Here is an 18,263-nt window from a genome sequence, read left to right as displayed (position 1 = left end):
TTTTTTTAAAGACAGAGTCTCACTGTCACCCAGGCTGGAATGCAGTGGTACAATCTTGGCTCACTGCAACATCTACCTCCCGGATTCAAGTGATTGTCGTGCCTCAGCCTTCCAAGTACCTGGGATTATAGGTGCGTGCCACCACACCCAGCGAATTTTGTATTTTAGTAGAGATGGGGTTTCACCATGTTGGCCAGGCTGGTCTCGAACTCCTGACCTCAGGTGATCCACCTGCCTTGGCCTCCCAAAGTGCTGGGATTACAGGCATAAGCTGCCACACCCAGTCTATTAATTTTTTAATTAAAATTTTAAATTTAAAGGAACAGCTGAACACTTTCCAAATTTGATTAAAAATGTATAAACACACATATTTTAAAAACTCAGTGAGTTCAAGCACAAGAAACATGAAAAGTACACCAAAGCAATCGTAATTAAGGTGCTTAAAATGGGTGACGAAGATTAAAAGCAACCAGAATCAACAGAAACTGAACCGAAAACAGAAAAGCAACCTCAACAACAGAAAAAAAAGAAACTGAAAAAAAATCAGCCAAATCTTAAGAACCCGTGGGACAATAAAAGGTCTAGGAGAGAAGAAATGCAGGGTTAAAATTTTTTTTAAGGAAATAATAGTTGAAAACTTCCCAAATTTGTCTAAAGTCAAACCTACAGATTTAAGAAACAGACAATCCTATCCAGGATAAACCCAAAGAACTTCATACCAAGGCACATCACACTCTACTTGCTGTACTTGCTGTAAACTTAAGATGAAAAAAATAAAAATCTTGAAAGTAGCTAGAGATGCATTACTTGTAGGGAAACAATTTGAATGACTATAAAATTTTATACCAAAAACCACGGAGGACAGAAAGAAGTGGTACAACAATTTTGAATCACTAACAGAAAACAACTGTCAGTCCAGAATTCTTTATCCAGTGAAAATATCCTTGGCAATAAGGCGAAATAAAGACATTCTCAGAAGAAAGAAAACTAGAAATCATAGCCAACTGAACTGCTCTAAAAGAACTGCTAACCTGAGTATTTCAGACAGAAGAAAATGATAACAGAAGGAAACCTGAAATATCACAAATAGAGGAACAGCAAGATAAATGGTAAAGGTCTGGATAAATATAATAGACTATTCTCCTTTTAAGTTATTTAAAACATGCTTGAAAGTAAAAAATAAAACATTGTCTGGTGGGCTTTTTAACATATGAAGATATATAAGACAATCATTACATAAAGAAATTTCAGCTGAGTGTGGTGATTCATGCCTATAATCCCAGCACTTTGGGAGACTGAGGTAGGAGTTTCTCTTGAGGCCAGGAGTACTAGACCAATCTGGGCAACGTAGCGAGATCCTGTCTCCACAAAAAAATAAAAAAATTTGTTGGGCTTTGTGGCATGCACCTGTAGTCCTACCTACTTGGAAGGCTGAGGTGGTAGGATTACTTGAACCCAGCAGTTTGAGGCTGCAGTGAGCCATGAGTGCACACTGCACTCCAGCCTTGGCAACAGTGAGACCCTCTCTCTTGGGGTGGGGCCGGTGGGGAGAGAAAGGAAAAAAAAATCTCTATGGGGGTATGGGGGTTAGGTTTCTACATTTTTTTTTTTTTTTTTTTTTTTTTGAGGCGGAGTTTCACTCTTGTTGCCCAGGCTGGAGTGCAATGGCACGATCTCAGCTCACCACAACCTCCGCCTCCCAGGTTCAAGCAATTCTCCTGCCTCAGCCTCCCTAGTAGCTGGGATTATAGGCATGTGCCACCAGGCCCAGCAAATTTTGTATTTTAGTAGAGACGGGGTTTCTCCATGTTGGTCAGGCTGGTCTTGAACTCCCGACCTCAGGTGATCCACCCGCCTCGGCCTCCCAAAGTGCTGGGATTACAGGCGTGAGCCACTGCGCCCGGCCTAGGTTTCTACATTCTTATTGAAATGGTAAAATATTGATTCGAAATAAACTGAAAAGTATGTGTTTAGAAATCCCTAGAGCAATCACTAAAAACAATTACACAAAAAAAGATATATGTGTCCAAATTCACAGTACATAAATTAAAATGTAATAGAAAAAGTTACAAATAACACAAAGAATGCAGAAAATGGGCAATAGAAGCAAAAAAAAAAAAAATGAAAATGAATAATACAAAGGTTGACCTAAATCCAAACATACCAATAATTACATTAGTCTAAACAAATCAATTAAAAGACATATTGTCAGACTGAATTAAAAACATGACCTAACTATATGCTATCTATAATAAACTGACTTCAAATATAATGATATAGGTAGGTTAAAAGTAAAAAGTTGGCAAAAGATACATCACATACCATGAGAGAGAAATGAAAGAAAGCTGGAATGGCTATATTAAAATCAGACAAACTAAATTTCAAAGCAAACAAGGATAACATACATGAATGAAAGGGCCAATTCACCAAGATGACACAATATACCAATGGGTATAAGGTGAACTAACAAAAGAGCTAAATAAATGAAGCAAAACCCGATAGAACTGAAATAGGAAATAAACAAGTCTGCAATTATAGGTGGTGACTTCGACACTCCTCTCTAAGATAGAACCAGTAGACAAAAAAATCAGCAAAGATATAGAACTCATCAACACCATTAACCAACTGAATTGAACAGACAATATGGAACATTCTACTCAAAAATAGTATAATAAACATTCTTCTCAGATGTATATGGTACATTCACCAAGACAGACTATATTGTGGGTGATAAAATTAGCAAATTAATTAAACAAATTTGAAATTAATAAATTAACTTTAAATTTTAAAATAATGTAAAGTATGTTCTCTGGCTGTAATAGAATTAAACTATATATCAATAAGATTAATAACAGAGGGATAACTGAAAAAATTCCAATCACTTGGAAATTACACCGAATATGCTCCTAAATAATACATAAAGAGGAAGTCTCAAAAGAATTTAGAAAATGTTTCGAAAGAATAAAAATTAATAAAATACAACATATCAAAATTTGTGGAATGCAGCTAAAGCAGTGCTTAAATAAAAATATACAGAATTAAGGGCTGTACTCAGTGGCTCATGCCTGTAATCCCAGCACTTTAGGAAGCCGAAGTGGGTGGATCATTTGAGGCCAGGAGTTCGAGACCAGCCTGGCCAACGTGGTGAAACCCGGTCTCCACTAAAAATGCAAAAATTAGCCGAGTGTGGTGGCACAGACCTGTAATCCCAGCTGCTCAGGAGGCTGAGGCAGGAGAATCACTTGAACCCAGGAGGCAGAGGTTGCAGTGAGCTGAGATTATACCACTGCACTCCAGCCTGGGCGACAGGGCGAGACTCCAAGACTCTGTCTTAAAAAAATATAGAGATAGATAAATAAAGAGAGAGAGAGAATATTAAATGCTTATATCCGAAAAGAAACTCTCAAATCAGTAATTTAAACTTCTCCCTTAAAATTAGATTTCAAACAAATAGATTTCAGGAAGATATCCAAATTTTAAAATTAAACAAAACACTTCTAAATAGCTGATGTATGAAAAAATTAAAAGAAATGAGAAAATATATAGAACTGAATGAAAATCAAAATGCAATAACACCTAAAATACTACTTAGGGGAAATTTGTAGTATTAAATGGTTATAATAGGAAAGAAAAATGGTATCAAATAAATGATCTAAGCTTCCACTGAAACTAGAAAAGGAGGAACAAAATAAGAAAAAAGGAAATAATAAAGAGCAAAAATTAATAAAACTGGAATAAAATGAAGTAAATCAATGAAAATAAAACTTAAAAAAATTAAACTGATGAACCTCTAGCTAGATCGATCAAGACAAAAAAGACACAAATTTATAAAGAGTAGGAATGAAAGAAGAGATATCTCTACAGAACCTACAAACAGTAAAAGGAGAAAAAGAGCATATTATAAATTCCAGGAAACGAACAAATCCAATAGGTACAAAAGCTCACCTGAGAAAAAAGACTTACTTAGTCTTATGTTTCTTAAATAAATAAATGTGTAGTTTAAAACATTCCAATAGTTCCAGGCCCAGATGGTATCTGGGCCTGAATGGCATCACTGGGGAATGCTAACAATGTGTAAGAAATAAACAATTGTAGACAAACTCTTCCAAAATACAAAAGAAAGAACACTTACCAACTCATTTTATGACACTCATTTTATGACACCTCTAACACCTAAATCAGACAAATATAATCCAAGACAATGAAAAAAAACAATATTCCTCATGAATATAGTACAAAAGGCTTCAAAAGATATAAGCAACCTGAGTCTAAGAATATATAAAAGGATAATATAATAACTAAATGAGGCTTATCCTGAGAATCCAAGACTAGTTCAACATTTGAAAACCAATCAATGTACTTTACAACACAAACAGACTAATTAAGACAAGCCATATGACATGAGCCACCGCACCTGGCCCAAAAGATACTCTTAAAAAATGAAAACATAAGCCCTAGGTTCTGATAAGACATGTGCAAATTACCTATGTACATCTGTAATAAAGGACTTGTATCCAGAGTAAAGAACTCTCAAAGCTCAGTAACAAAAACAACTCAATAAAAGAAATGTACAAAGATTTGTGCAGGCACTTTGCCAAGCATGAACTGATGGCAAATCAGCACATAAAAAGATACGCAACAGCATCAGTCACAATGAGATACTACTATTAGAGGGCAAAAAAAAATTTTTTTAAACTAACAATACTAAATGCTGGTGATGATGTAGAGCAAATGGAACCCTCATATATTCCTGTTAAGAATGTAAAATGGCACAGCCATTTTGGAAAAGTTAGACAGTTTCTTAAAAAGTTATACTTACTGTATGTTCCAACAGTGCCACTCAAAAGCATTTACCCAAGTGAAATGAAAACATATATTCACACAAAAACTTGTAAACAAATACTCATAGCAGCTTAATTCATAATCACCAAAAAAAGAAAAACAACCTATATGCCTTCAACTAATAAGTGGATAAACTGTTTACATCCATGTAATGGAATGCTACTTGTCAATAAAAAGGTAATACAAACAACACACAAAAGCATGAATAAATCTGAAAGGCACTATGCTAAATGAAAGGAGCCAGACTCAAAGGGCTATATTTTATATGATTCCATTTATATGATATTCTAGAAATGGCAAAACTATAGGAATAGAAAATAGAAAACAAGCTGCCAAAAACTTGGCCTGGGTTGAATACAAAGAGTCATGAAAAAATTCTCAGGGAGTAATGGAAATGTTCAGTAACTTGACTAGGTGGTGTTTACGTGACTGTATTCATCTGTCAAAGTTCCCAAAATGATGTACATAAATGGTGTGAAACTTACTGAATGTAATCTATATCTCAATTTTTCAAAAAATATGACCCACGAAGCTCAGGCAATGAAAGCAAAAATAAACAAACGGAATGCACCAAATGAAAAAGTTTATTCTGCACAGCAAAGGAAACAGTCAACAGAGCGAAGAGACAACCTACAGAATAAGAAAAAAATATTGCAAACCACATATCTGATTAGGAGTTATATCCAAAATATATAAGTAACTCAAACAACTCAATAGCAAGAATGAAAATAATCCAATTAAAACATGGTCAAAAGACCTGATTAGAGATCTCTCCAAAGAAGACATAACAAGGTCAACATGTATATGAAAAGGTGCACTGGTGCAGCCATTGCGGAAAACAGAATGGAGATTTGTAAAGAAATTAAAAGTAGAATAACCATATGACCCAACAATCCCTCTTCTGGGTATATACCCAAAGGAAATGAAATCATCACCATAGAAAGATATCTATCTGCACTCACATGTTCATTGCCACATTATTCACAATAGCCAAGATATAAGATATGGGAACAACTAAAGTATGTGTCCACTTATGATAAACAGAGAAATGGTGATGTGTGTGTATGTATATGTGTGTGTGTGTATATATATATGTGTGTATATATATGCATATTTGTGTATATATACGTATATGTGTATATATGTGTGTGTGTATATATATGTGTATATATATAGAGAGAGAATAGAATAGAATTAAACCTTTAAAAAAAGGAGATCCTGCCATTTGCTACAATATGGATGAAACTGGAGGACATTATGCTAAATAAAATAAGCCAAACACAGAAAGAAAAATACTTCATAATGTCACTTATACATAGAATCTTTTTAAAAAAGTATATAGACGTAGATAATAAAACAGTGGTTACCAAGGGTGGGATGAGGGAGAATGAGGAGATGTAGGTCAAGAAATACCAAGTTGAGGCCGGGCGCGGTGGCTCAAGCCTGTAATCCCAGCACTTTGGGAGGCCGAGACGGGCAGATCACGAGGTCAGGAGATCGAGACCATCCTGGCTAACACGGTGAAACCCCGTCTCTACTAAAAAATACAAAAAACTAGCCGGGCGAGGTGGCGGCCGCTTGTAGCCCCAGCTACTCGGGAGGCTGAGGCAGGAGAATGGCGTAAACCCGGGAGGCGGAGCTTGCAGTGAGCTGAGATCCGGCCACTGCACTCCAGCCTGGGCGACAGAGCGAGACTCCGTCTCAAAAAAAAAAAAACAAAAACAAAACAAGAAATACCAAGTTGCAGATATGTAGGATAAGTAAGTCTAGAGATCTAATGTACAACCTAAGGGCAACAGCTAATAATATTATATTATACTTGGTATTTTTGCTAAGAGAGATTTTAGGTGCTCTTGCCACAAAAAAAGGTAACTATGTGAGATAATATGTTCATTTGCTTGACTATTGTAACCATTACACTATATATATATGTATATCAAAACATCATGTTGTACACCTTAAATATATATAATTTTTAAGAGGAAACAAAAAATATAACTGGATATTTGTAGGGTGGTCAGAATGAAAGGAGGGAGACAGGCTAGGAGTTTACTGCAATTAACCAAGGAGAAAACGATGGTGACTTTTACAGGGTGATAGAGATGGAGAAAGTAAGAGGTGGTTAGATTCTAGATATATTTTAAATATATATAACTTTCCCATAAATAAGATATGGAATTTAAAAGACAAACAGATCAAAAATGACACAGAAACGTTTGACCTGTGTAACTGGAAAAACAGAGGTAATATTTACAGAGATGTGGAAGTCTAGGAGGAAAAGTCCTTGGAGAGGGGTGGGAATTCAGAACTTAGATTTTTGACATACGAAATTTAACATGCTTATAAAATATACAAGTGGAACTGTTAACCATACAGTTGAATATTTGTCTGAAATACAGGATGGAGGTCTGGTCTATACATATCAATTTAATACTCATTAGTATAATAATGCTCTTTAAAACCCATGAGACTTGATGCTATTACACGAGGAGTTAATGAGGATTCAAAAGAGGAGAAATTTGAGGACTGGGTCCTAAAGCATCCAAATTTTAGAGGTTAGGGAAACAGTGAAGAACTAGCAAAAAAGACTCCATGAGGCAGAAGGAGAATAAGTGAGTAAGTGTTCAGGAAGTAAAAATATGTTTCAGGACAGAGCGATTAATTTGATTTAATGCTGACGTCAGGTAAGATAAGGACTGATTTGACCCCTTTTATATATAGAGATTCCTGGTGATATTATCAGTAGCTGGTTTGGGATGTGGAGGACAGAGGCCTGTTTGGAGCAGGCATAGGGAATAAATAGGAACATAGATACTGAAGACAGTGAAAATAAACTCCTTCTTTATGCCTTAAATTCTATATCGTAATAGCAATACCAACTCTTTTCTATTAGGATCATTCTTTTATATGATTTCCCATCCTTTACTTTCTAATATTTCTACATGTTATGACATATAACTAGCATAGAGTGAATTTTTTTAAGCCCAATTAATTTTAAGATTAAAATTACCTTTTCATTTGAACATTAATCTATTCAACATTTCCTGTCATAGCAATATATTGGGTCAAATTCTATCTTTTTTAAATTTTGCTTTATTTTATACTTTTCTGTTCATATATTTAAAACTAGAGATTACAGCACACAAATAAAATTAATAGATTTATATATAAATTTTAAAGTAGAGTTGATACACACTCATACCGACCAACTAGACCAATACATAAATTCCAGACACTAGCAAACACATATGCAGACCCTCCAGATGGGATTCCCCCACCCTCAGGAGTAAATTAATATATTAAATTTTTATATTAATAATTCCCCTTGCTTATATTCATGGCTCCTATGTGCTATGCATATATCCATGAATTTTATACTTTATGTAATAGCATTACATTGAATGAACTTCTTTGTTCTAGCTTATTTTATACATCCTATTTTTTTATTTTTTATTTTGTTATTTTTTCCTATATTTTTAGATTAACACATTTTGTCACATATAATGTTAGTTCTTTCATTTTCCACTGCTGCCTATTTTTCCTGCATATGAATATACCACATCTTATAATACATTCTACTATAACTGTGGATTTTTTAGTTTTCAATTGCTTTTTTCTATTATGAACCATGATACTGCAAACATTCTCTTGGTAAACATCTGCAACAGTACGCCCAGGCTGGTCTCAAACTCCTGGGCTCAACTGATCCTCCTGCCTTGGCCTCCCAAAGTGTTGGGATTATAGGCATGAGTCACAACGGCCTGCAACAGTATCTCTTGAAATGAAACTGCTAGGTTATAATATGGTGTATCACTATGGTTTTAATTGGAAAACCTCAATAAAAATAGCAGCTTTTCATATTTATTGGCCATTTGGTCTTCCCAAATATGAAACTGATGTTCGTGTTTCATTTACTACTTTTTCTGTTAATGTTTGCCATTTTCACATTAATTTTAAGGTTTTAGATTTCTATGATATTAATTCTTTGTTAATGTCATGCAATTGCCAAATTTATCTCCTTATTTGCGATTTATATGCTTTCTATGATGTGCAAAGGAACATACATTCTCAATTTTAAAGTATTCAAATTTAACAAGACAAAAAATCCAGCAGTTTAACTGAACATCCCTAGTGGGACACACGAAGAACCTTAAAGAAAGCTTTAAAGTATGAAGTTTTTAAAAGTTTAAAGTTTAAAGAACTCTAAAAGAAGTTACCTTTCAGTATTTATAATATTGTTATTTAATGTTATTGCTATTCTGAAACTATTATATCATAGGATTAGCAAATAAATAATTATGTTACTGTGGTTAGGAAGAAAGATTTTTGGCCGGGCGCGGTCCTACGCTGATAAAGGAAATTTCATCCGTTCAAAACGTGAAAGAAGCTTTCTGAGAAACTTCTTTCTGATCTGTGAGTTCATCTCACAGAGTTACAACCTCTGCCTCAAGAAGAAGTTTGCTAACACTCTTCTCGTGGAATCTGCAAAGTGATACTTGGGAGCCTATAGGGGCCCATGGTGATAAAGGAAATATCCTCATTGGCCGGGCGCGGTGGCTCAAGCCTGTAATCCCAGCACTTTGGGAGGCCGAGACGGGCGGATCATGAGGTCAGGAGATCGAGACCATCCTGGCTAACACGGTGAAACCCCGTCTCTACTAAAAAAAAAATACAAAAAACTAGCCGGGCGACGAGGCGGGCGCCTGTAGTCCCAGCTACGCGGGAGGCTGAGACAGGAGAATGGCGTGAACCCGGGAGGCGGAGCTTGCAGTGAGCTGAGAGCCGGCCACTGCATTCCAGCCTGGGCGGCAGAGCAAGACTCCGTCTCAAAAAAAAAAAAAAAAAAAGAAAGATTTTTTATATGTAAGTAAAAAGCAATACAACTACAAAATCAAAGAAGTTAAAATTAAAACCTATAATCTTAAATTTAGACAGAAAATATCAACATGAATACATAATATATTTTTCTCTTTAAAAAATTTCCTAGCTCTTTCTATTCAAAAGGCCTAGAAACAAGGACCAACTCAGCAGCAGGTCTGGTACTGACAAAGCTCAACCTTGTGTGGGGGCTCAACCTTGTGTGGGGTGGGAAACATTAAAGTTAACAGTCCAACTCCATTATTACTGAGCAAGAAAATGAAAGGTGGCTTTAGAGCTAACAGTCAATAAACTGATAACTGGCACATGTATCAATAATAATAATAACTATAATAGAGTGAAACCCATCTCATGTATTTATGAGTTCACAGTGATCATTTAAAAACAAACAAAAACTTCATTAGTCACCAGTGAAGAATGTTAAGGAACCAGCTAGTACTTTGAAACTAGTAAACAAAAGGAAATAATTCAGCACTGACTCAGTTTCCTGTAAGAACTCTATCTCAGAATAAATAAATATTCTGAGGAAAGTTCTCTTTATAAAAGTATTCTACCTATTAAGGTAAGATGTAATGATTAAAAATAGAATCATCACTATTTTGTAACCCCTAGTAAAATAAAAGCTTCACTCACTGATCATCAATAACCGCTAACATTACAAAAAGAGACAATAGAGCATTATGTATCTCCTAATAGTATTCAATACTACATATGACATATGCTTACAGAGATTTGAGTCTTAATCTAATCAAGCCTCTATGCTGAACTAACAGTCATCGATAACTCAGGACTAGAAAACAGGTTAAATGAAACCATGGGGATACAATCAGCAAAATTCAGAATGTGAGAAATTCTACAGGACAGACAACCCAGTTTCTTTAATACCAAATTGCAAGGACCAATAAATTATAAGGCAAAAAACAGTAGAAACCTGTAGACTAAAAAAGACATATCAATCTATTGCAATCTATTTGAAGAAACTGGAAAAAAAAAAGTGATGAATGAGGAAATTTGAACACTAACTAGATATTTCACATTAAGGAATAACTGTTAATTTTAGAAATAATGTCCTGCTAATTTATGTGTTAAAAGATACAGCCCTTATCTTTTTAAAGACACATACAGAAATACTTAGGGATAAAAAAATATGAATCATATGATTGAGAATTTGTTTCAAAATAATCCAGAGGGAGGTACAGGAGTGACTGGAGTCGAGACAAAACAAAATTGGGTATTAGATGATTAAGTATAACAGAAAATGGGAGTTTTATTATAAAATTCACTCTATCTTTGTATATGTGTGACTTTTTATAAATCTTTTTTTTTAACCACCTGCGGGAAAAGACTATAACGAAATCAGTTATACTTGTCTGAAATGTCAGATTCAATTTATGGATCTCCCAATGTATTTATTTACACTGTCACAGACAGCTAAGACCTTAAAACAAAAGAATGACTCTATTGCATTCTTAGGATCAGTGAGTCAGTGAAAAATTTTATTTTGGGAAGAGAAACATTCCCAGCAATCTTAAAATCACATCAGATACATAAAGAACCAACAAATTCTGCCTACTTCTAAGTAAGCCTCTGGCTTTGAGCATAACCTGGTGTGATCATAGAAGTTCACAAAAGGATAAAAGTTGAGTTTTAAAATTCTAGCATTTTACCATTTACCTAATGATTTTCCACAAATAAAGAAAAAAAAGGAGTAATTTTTAAAAACAATTCAGAACTGCTTTAATACTATTCAGACACTTACACAAAAACAGATTTACATACCTTGCCTGGACTGTGAAGGTGCTACAGGAACTTCTTGGTTTGGCTCAAAAGGAAGTTCAGGTGTTAGGTTTTCAAACTGCTCTTTACTAATGAGATTTAGCTTCTTAAAGTTCTCAACTTCTTGCTGAAGTAGAATGGAGGAATCTTATTACTAAACTGGCTAACAGAGTAACCAACAGACAATAATTGATACCAACCTCAAACAAATGAACTTCTAAAACAGGGATTAATCACAATGGAGTGAAAAAGACGTTCTAATAAAGAATCTAGCATTAAACTTAATAACAACATTCAGAATCTAAGAAGCATATAAAACCCTAAAATATTATGATGATTTTGTAATTAAAAAACATAAGAGCACACAAACTAATCATTAATTATTTGTTGAGCATGTACATACAAGACTACCAGGTATTACAGAAGTTACAAAGTAATCTAATACATGCTCCCTACCATTAAGGAATCTATATGTTAGATGAAAAGGAAGAAATGAACACATAAAAATGAATAATATTAGGCAGTATGTGAAAAGCCATATTGGTATAAGAATTAAGATCATCAGGAAGCCATCACAGAAGAGAAGGGACAAAAGCAGCTCTTGAAGGATGAGAATTTAGAGAAAGGGAGAAACATTCTAAATAGGTAATGTGAGCAAAGATAAGACGCTTGGAAAAAGCAATGTGTTTATTAGAAAGTAATTACGTGAATGAGACTATCTCTGTAGAACCAGTGGCAAAGAGGCCTGATGCGGAAGTCGGAGAAAGCTACTAGAAGACCTTTAATACTGGCTCAAAAAGATTTCACTTTGTTTTATAATAATGGATGCATGTGATAAAGATAAATCTGGATGGCCCTGGATAGCTGCAGCAAAGAGACTCAGTAGGTTTGAGTTGTTAGCTCAAAGGAAGAATAGACCCCTCTCTGACTCTGTTGTTAGCTCAAAGGAAGAATAGACCCCTCTCTGACTCTGGGGTTCTGGAGGCTTCCCCTTTGTAACTATTATTACATAGTCACTTAGGTGTTTCCATCCCTGCCCTACAAATGTGTGGAGCGTTACAGAGGGTAGAGGTCATTCTCTACTGGAAGTTCACTTTGCCACAGGTGCATAAAGACCCTCTATGTCTGGCCTAAACTGTAAGAGAAAAAAGGAGTTTGAGGGACTGCTTACACTCTACTATTTCTTCTAAGTTTTTCCCAATAAAACCCTATATCACATCTATGCCACACGGTACTAATGGGTACATGAATCTTTACAGGGCAACATCCAAAGATGGTTTAAGCAAGTAAAAAACATAACAAAGAATTTGTCAGATTGAAGCAAATTTAAAATAGGAAGCAAATTAAATATCATTACAAGTAGTAGCTTGCTCTTAATAACAAAAGAATCTTTTCCTTCTGTCTTCAAAGATGAAGTCACTTGTCAGCTCAAACCATTTATTAAATCCCAATGTTAGCCTTTTAGATTATGATCTTTTTATCACTAAAGTATCTTTAATTATGTCAAAATGTATATTTATCAACATTTCTTCCTCAAAAGTTTTCAATAAGCTCTTCAGGCTAAATCAGAATCATTGCTCACTCCTCTTGTCCCTTATCTTGCTACAGAGCTTGCTATTAGCAACTCCCAATTCTATAAATAATTATTGTATGTTTACTACATGCCAGAGATAAATAACACAATTCTACCCTGATGGAAACACAAGTTGTATATGTTTTAGTTTAGTTTTTATTTTTAACTAATTCATTAATGTATTACACACACACACATACACACATACATGAGAAGTGTACAAATCATAAGTATACATCTCAATGAATAATCAAAGGTAAACAGACTTAAGTAATCACCATTCAGGTAAAGCAATTACTAGCACCCTAGAAGCTTCCTTTTCATGTCCCTTCTGGTCAGGATCTCCTCTTTCTCCCCCCAGATAGCTCATACACTGACTTCAATACAATAGGTGTTTTGCATGTTTCTGAACTTTATAAAAATAGAATTATACTGTATGGTTTCTTTCACGCAAAATTATGTTTAGGAGACTGATCCATGTACATGTGTGTAATCACAGTTTGTGGCTCTACAGCAGAGGTCAGCAAACTACAGGCCCAAAGGCTAAAGTCTGTTTTTATAAATCGCTGTTTTAGAACATAACCACACCCATTTGTTTACATATTGCCTATGACTACTTCATTGCTACAACTGCAGAGTTAGGTGGATAACGTATGACCACTGACAACGTATGACCCACAAAGTCTAAGGTATTTACTATACAGCTCTGTACAGAAAATGTTTGTCTACCCTTACTCTATTCTACCATATGAATACACTGCAATTTTTTAAGAAATCCATTCTGCTATCGATGAGCATTTGGGTCCTTTCTCAGATTATAGCTATTACAAATGAATTCCTATAAATACGTTTTACAAAACTTCTTTTGGTGAACAGGAACACACATTTTGTTTACTTAGGATATTTACTTAGGAGTGGAATTGCTGAATTGAGTAGGTTTTTATTTAGCCTTAGTAGAAAATGCCAGTTTTTCACAGTGGCTGTACCTATTTATTTCCCCATTAGCAGTATATTAAAGTTCCTGTTGATCTACTTCTGCACCAATGCTTGGTATTTTCAGTCTCAAAATTTAGCCATTTGAACAAGAATGAACCCTAATGTAAACTATAAACTTTTAGTGAGAATGACGCATCTAGGTAGGTTCATCAATTGCAACAAATGTACCACTGTGGTAGGGGAGGTTGACAATACGAGAGGCTATGCTTGTGTGGGGGAAGAAGATCTATGGAAGAGCTATCTTCTGCTCAATTTTGCAATGAATATAAAACTGTTCTAAGAAATGTGTGATTCCATCATGTAACAGTCTCAAAACGACAAAATTACAGAGATGAAGAACAGATTAGTGGTTGCCAGGGGTTAGGGATAGTGGAGGTGAGGCAGGTGAGTGAGACCCTAAAGACTCTGAACTTTAGAGAGCACAGGGAGAATTTTGTGGTAATAATACAATTCAGTGTCTTGACTGTGCTGGTAGTTATACGAATCTACAGGTGATAAAATGGCACAAAACTATACACATACATTTGTGATAAGAAATGTCTATTTTCTGGTTTTAATATTATACAACATATTTCCTTTTCTTCCCCACCTAGAGACAGGGTCTTGCTCTGTTGCCCAGACTGGAACACAGTGGTACGACCACAGCTCACTGTAGCCTTGAACTCCTGCGCCCAGGTGATCTTCCTGCCTCAACCTGTAGCTGGCACTACAGGTGCATGCCACCATGACAGGCTAATTTTTTTTTTTTAATTTTTTTTTAAGAGATGGAGTCTCACTATGTTGCCCACACTGGTCTCAAACTCCTGGCCTCAAGCAATCCACCTGCCTCAGCCTCCAGAACAGCTGGAATTACAGGCATGAGCCACTTTGCCCAGCATTGTGCTATAGTTATATGATGTATATATAGTTATACAAGATGTGATCTTTGAAGGGAAGTGAGGGTATACAGTACCTCTCTGTACAATTTTTGCAACTTCCTGTGAATCTATAAATATCTCAAAATAAAATTCAGAAAAGTTTTAATGTAGTCATCCTGGTAGGTATATGTGTTATCTCACTGTAGCTTTAATTTGCATCTCTCTGATTACTAATGAGGCTGAAAACCTTGAGTATATTTGCTGATTTGGATAGCTTCCTTTGTTGAGGTGAGTATTCAATACTATTGCTCATTTTTCTATAGGGTTGTCTTTCTCTTATTGATTTGTAAGAGTTCTTTATAAAATGTTGTAAATACCTTTTGACACTTTTAACTTGCCTTTTATTCTCTTACAGTATCTTGATGAAAAGAAGTCCTTTAATGTAGTACAATTTATCAATCACTTCCTTCACTGTGTTTCCTGTTCAATAAATCTTCCCCAATCAAATATTACTGAGCTATTATTTCTATAAGATTTATTATTTTGTATTTCACATTTAGAACTATAATCCAATTGGAATTGACTTTTCTAAATTGCATCCACATTTTCTATAACCTTACTGATTTTTTGGTTCTGATTGCTCCATCTCCCACTATGATTATGAATGCACCTATTTGCCTGTAAATTTTATGTATTTTGAAGCTACATTATTAGATGCACACAAATTTAGAACTATTGTATCTTCTGAGGCAAATGAAACTTGTCATGATTATAAAACATCCATCTTTATATCTTGAATAGGTTTTGCCTTAAAAACCTACTTTGCCTGATACAGTAAATAGAGTTACACCAGCTTTGTTGTGTTTATTGCCAATATTTATCTAAATATACACACATATTTACCCTTCCCATTGCTTTTCATTTCTTCCTGCATCTCCAAGCTTCTTTCTGGAATCATTTTCCTCTGCCTGAAAAATTCCCTTTAGTATTTTCTTTAAAGCAGATCTGCTGAAAATAAATTTTCATAGTTTTCATGTCTCTGATAATATCTCTATTTTACCTTCATTTTTATACAGGTTTATTTAGAGCTTTATTTTACACCTCATAAATTCACTTATTTAAGCATACAATTCAATTATTTGTTTACCTTTATTCTTGAACACTATTTTCCCTTACAGGTACTGTAACTACATCATCCCTTTGTTCCCTCACCTCCATTATTTCTACTGAGAAGTTAGCTGTAAGTCTTACTATCAATGCTTGTAAAGTAATCTGTCCTTTTTATCCAGCTTTTATTTGTTTTCAGTTGCTTTATATGGATGGTCTCGATGAGGTTTTCTTTGTATTTATCTTCTTCGAAATTTTTAGGACTAGAATCTGTCCTTTGGTGTCTTTCATCAGTTTTGGAAAGTTCTTACCCATAATCTCTTCAAATATTACTTATGCTTTATTCTCTCTCCTCCCCCTTTGGAGGATTCAAAGATATGTGTTAGACTATGTCTCTTACACCCTTTTCTGTATTTTCCATCTTTTTGTTCAATGCTTCACTCTGGATTTTTCTTTTGATCCATCTTCTAGTTTAATAATTATCTTTTCACTGTCCTGATCTACTATTAAGCCTACCCATTGCACTTATCATATTTTGCAGTTTTAAAATTTCCACTTGATTATTTTTTAAAGTTTCTGGCTCTATACTGAAATTCTCCATCTTATCTTTTATTTTTTAACTTACTAAAAATAAAGTCTGCTTGATAACTCTATTTTCTGGATCACTAGGGGTCTGTTTCTATTTCCTGTTGTTTCTTTTGTTTTTTTCTATCATATCATATTGTCTTCTGATATTCCTGATTATTTTTTGATGACCAGACATTATTACTAAAAGTTTGAGGCCTAGGATGGAACTGGCAGATGCGTCTGAGGGAAATGAAGACCCAAATGCCAGCCTTATTTCTCTAGGTTTCCTTCTCTTTCCAGACTTTTTTTTTATTTTTTATTTTTAGCTTCAAGCCTTTTATTCCATTTTGGTAGGTTTGTATAAAAATACTCTCTTTAGGAAAATAAATAGCAGCTGCCTTCACTATGGAGGCTTGGATTCCCTAGAGGTGAAGGTTTCTCAAAGCTGAGATCCGCAGATGAGCTCATCACAGAAACCATGGGAGCCTCCTCAGCTGTGCAGTTCAGGAGGGGGCGGCAAAATGGCCTGATCGAATCACCTGCTGCTGCTGGCAGTGGGGCTGGAGAGTTAGTGCTCTAGGTGGGTAAAGTGGCACCTTCTGTCAGGGGGTAGGGTTGGGTGGATCACAGGAAGAGGGTAATGGAGAGTGTGGCAGTGATCTGGAAGGGGTTAGGGCTCCAGAGGACCTCTAAGGATCTACAAAGTCTCTGGGCTGCCAGGATTCCTCCGGCACAAATGGGAAATACTTTGTCTCTGATTTAGTGCAAATTGTGCTAGAGAGGCCAGCTCTTGAGAAACAGTGGGCAGCTTTGGTGGCCCCAAGCTGGCTCTACTGTGAAGCACAATATGGTCAGTCTCATTAGAGGGATGGAGAAGAAGCTGCTGGAGTTGGGTGTGGGATACTGTCCAGGTCAGCTGGACCGGTGCGGGAAGGGGAGGAGACGTTGCTTAGGGTGGCACCTGCAGCGAGTAAGGCTCGGGTGCCTCACAACATAGTGAACCAACATAGTGAAACATAGTGAAAACCCCATCTCAACTAAAAATACAAAAATGAGCTGGGTGTGCTGGCCAACATAGTGAAACCCCGTCTCAACTAAAAATACAAAAATGAGCTGGGTGTGCTGGCGGACACCTGTAACCCTAGTTACTCAAGAGGCTGAGGCAGGAGAATCGGCACTTAACCCAGGAGGTGGAGGTTGCAGTGAGCCAAAGTCGCACCACTACACTCCAGCCTGGGTGACAAAACTCCATCTCAAAAAAAAAAAAAAAAAAAAAAAAAGGCAAACCAAAATTGTAAACTTAAAACTGTAAAATAATACATTCTGTTGTGTATGCTTTATCACAATTAAAAAACAAAAGTAAAAAAAGAAAGAAGAAAACCACTTTGTTGTGCCATAAAATATAAATGTGCTGAACAGATGAGGACATGCTGGTTATAAGCAGGAGCCATCTTGAGAGAGCTCTAACCTGACTAGGTTTGAGATATTCTGAACATCAAAATGAATGAGGACAAGAACAGATAGAAATCCATGTTGGAGTCCATATTAGCACTAAAAAGGGAGAAAATTAAAATATAAAAATAAAAAATGAAGTGGAGAGGAAAGTTCTTCTTTATAGAAGAATACTGACAGACATACGGGGAATAACAAATTTAAAAATCACCATC

General features: G+C 35.4%; 1 protein-coding gene across 1 annotated transcript in view; it reads right to left on the bottom strand.

Annotated features, from left to right (window-relative positions):
• Window positions 1-18,263, bottom strand: part of LARP1B (La ribonucleoprotein 1B) — a 147,209-nt gene that overhangs the window by 39,389 nt on the left and 89,557 nt on the right. The window contains 1 exon segment of the mRNA XM_017849119.1: window positions 11,500-11,623. Coding sequence (XP_017704608.1) covers window positions 11,500-11,623 — 124 coding nt within the window.

The sequence above is a fragment of the Rhinopithecus bieti genome, unplaced genomic scaffold (genome assembly GCF_001698545.2).
Source record: "Rhinopithecus bieti isolate Rb0 unplaced genomic scaffold, ASM169854v2 scaffold_32092, whole genome shotgun sequence".
NCBI classification, from domain to species: domain Eukaryota; kingdom Metazoa; phylum Chordata; class Mammalia; order Primates; family Cercopithecidae; genus Rhinopithecus; species Rhinopithecus bieti.
Note: the sequence above shows the minus strand (reverse complement) of the source record. Positions and strands in the feature narration are given on the sequence as shown.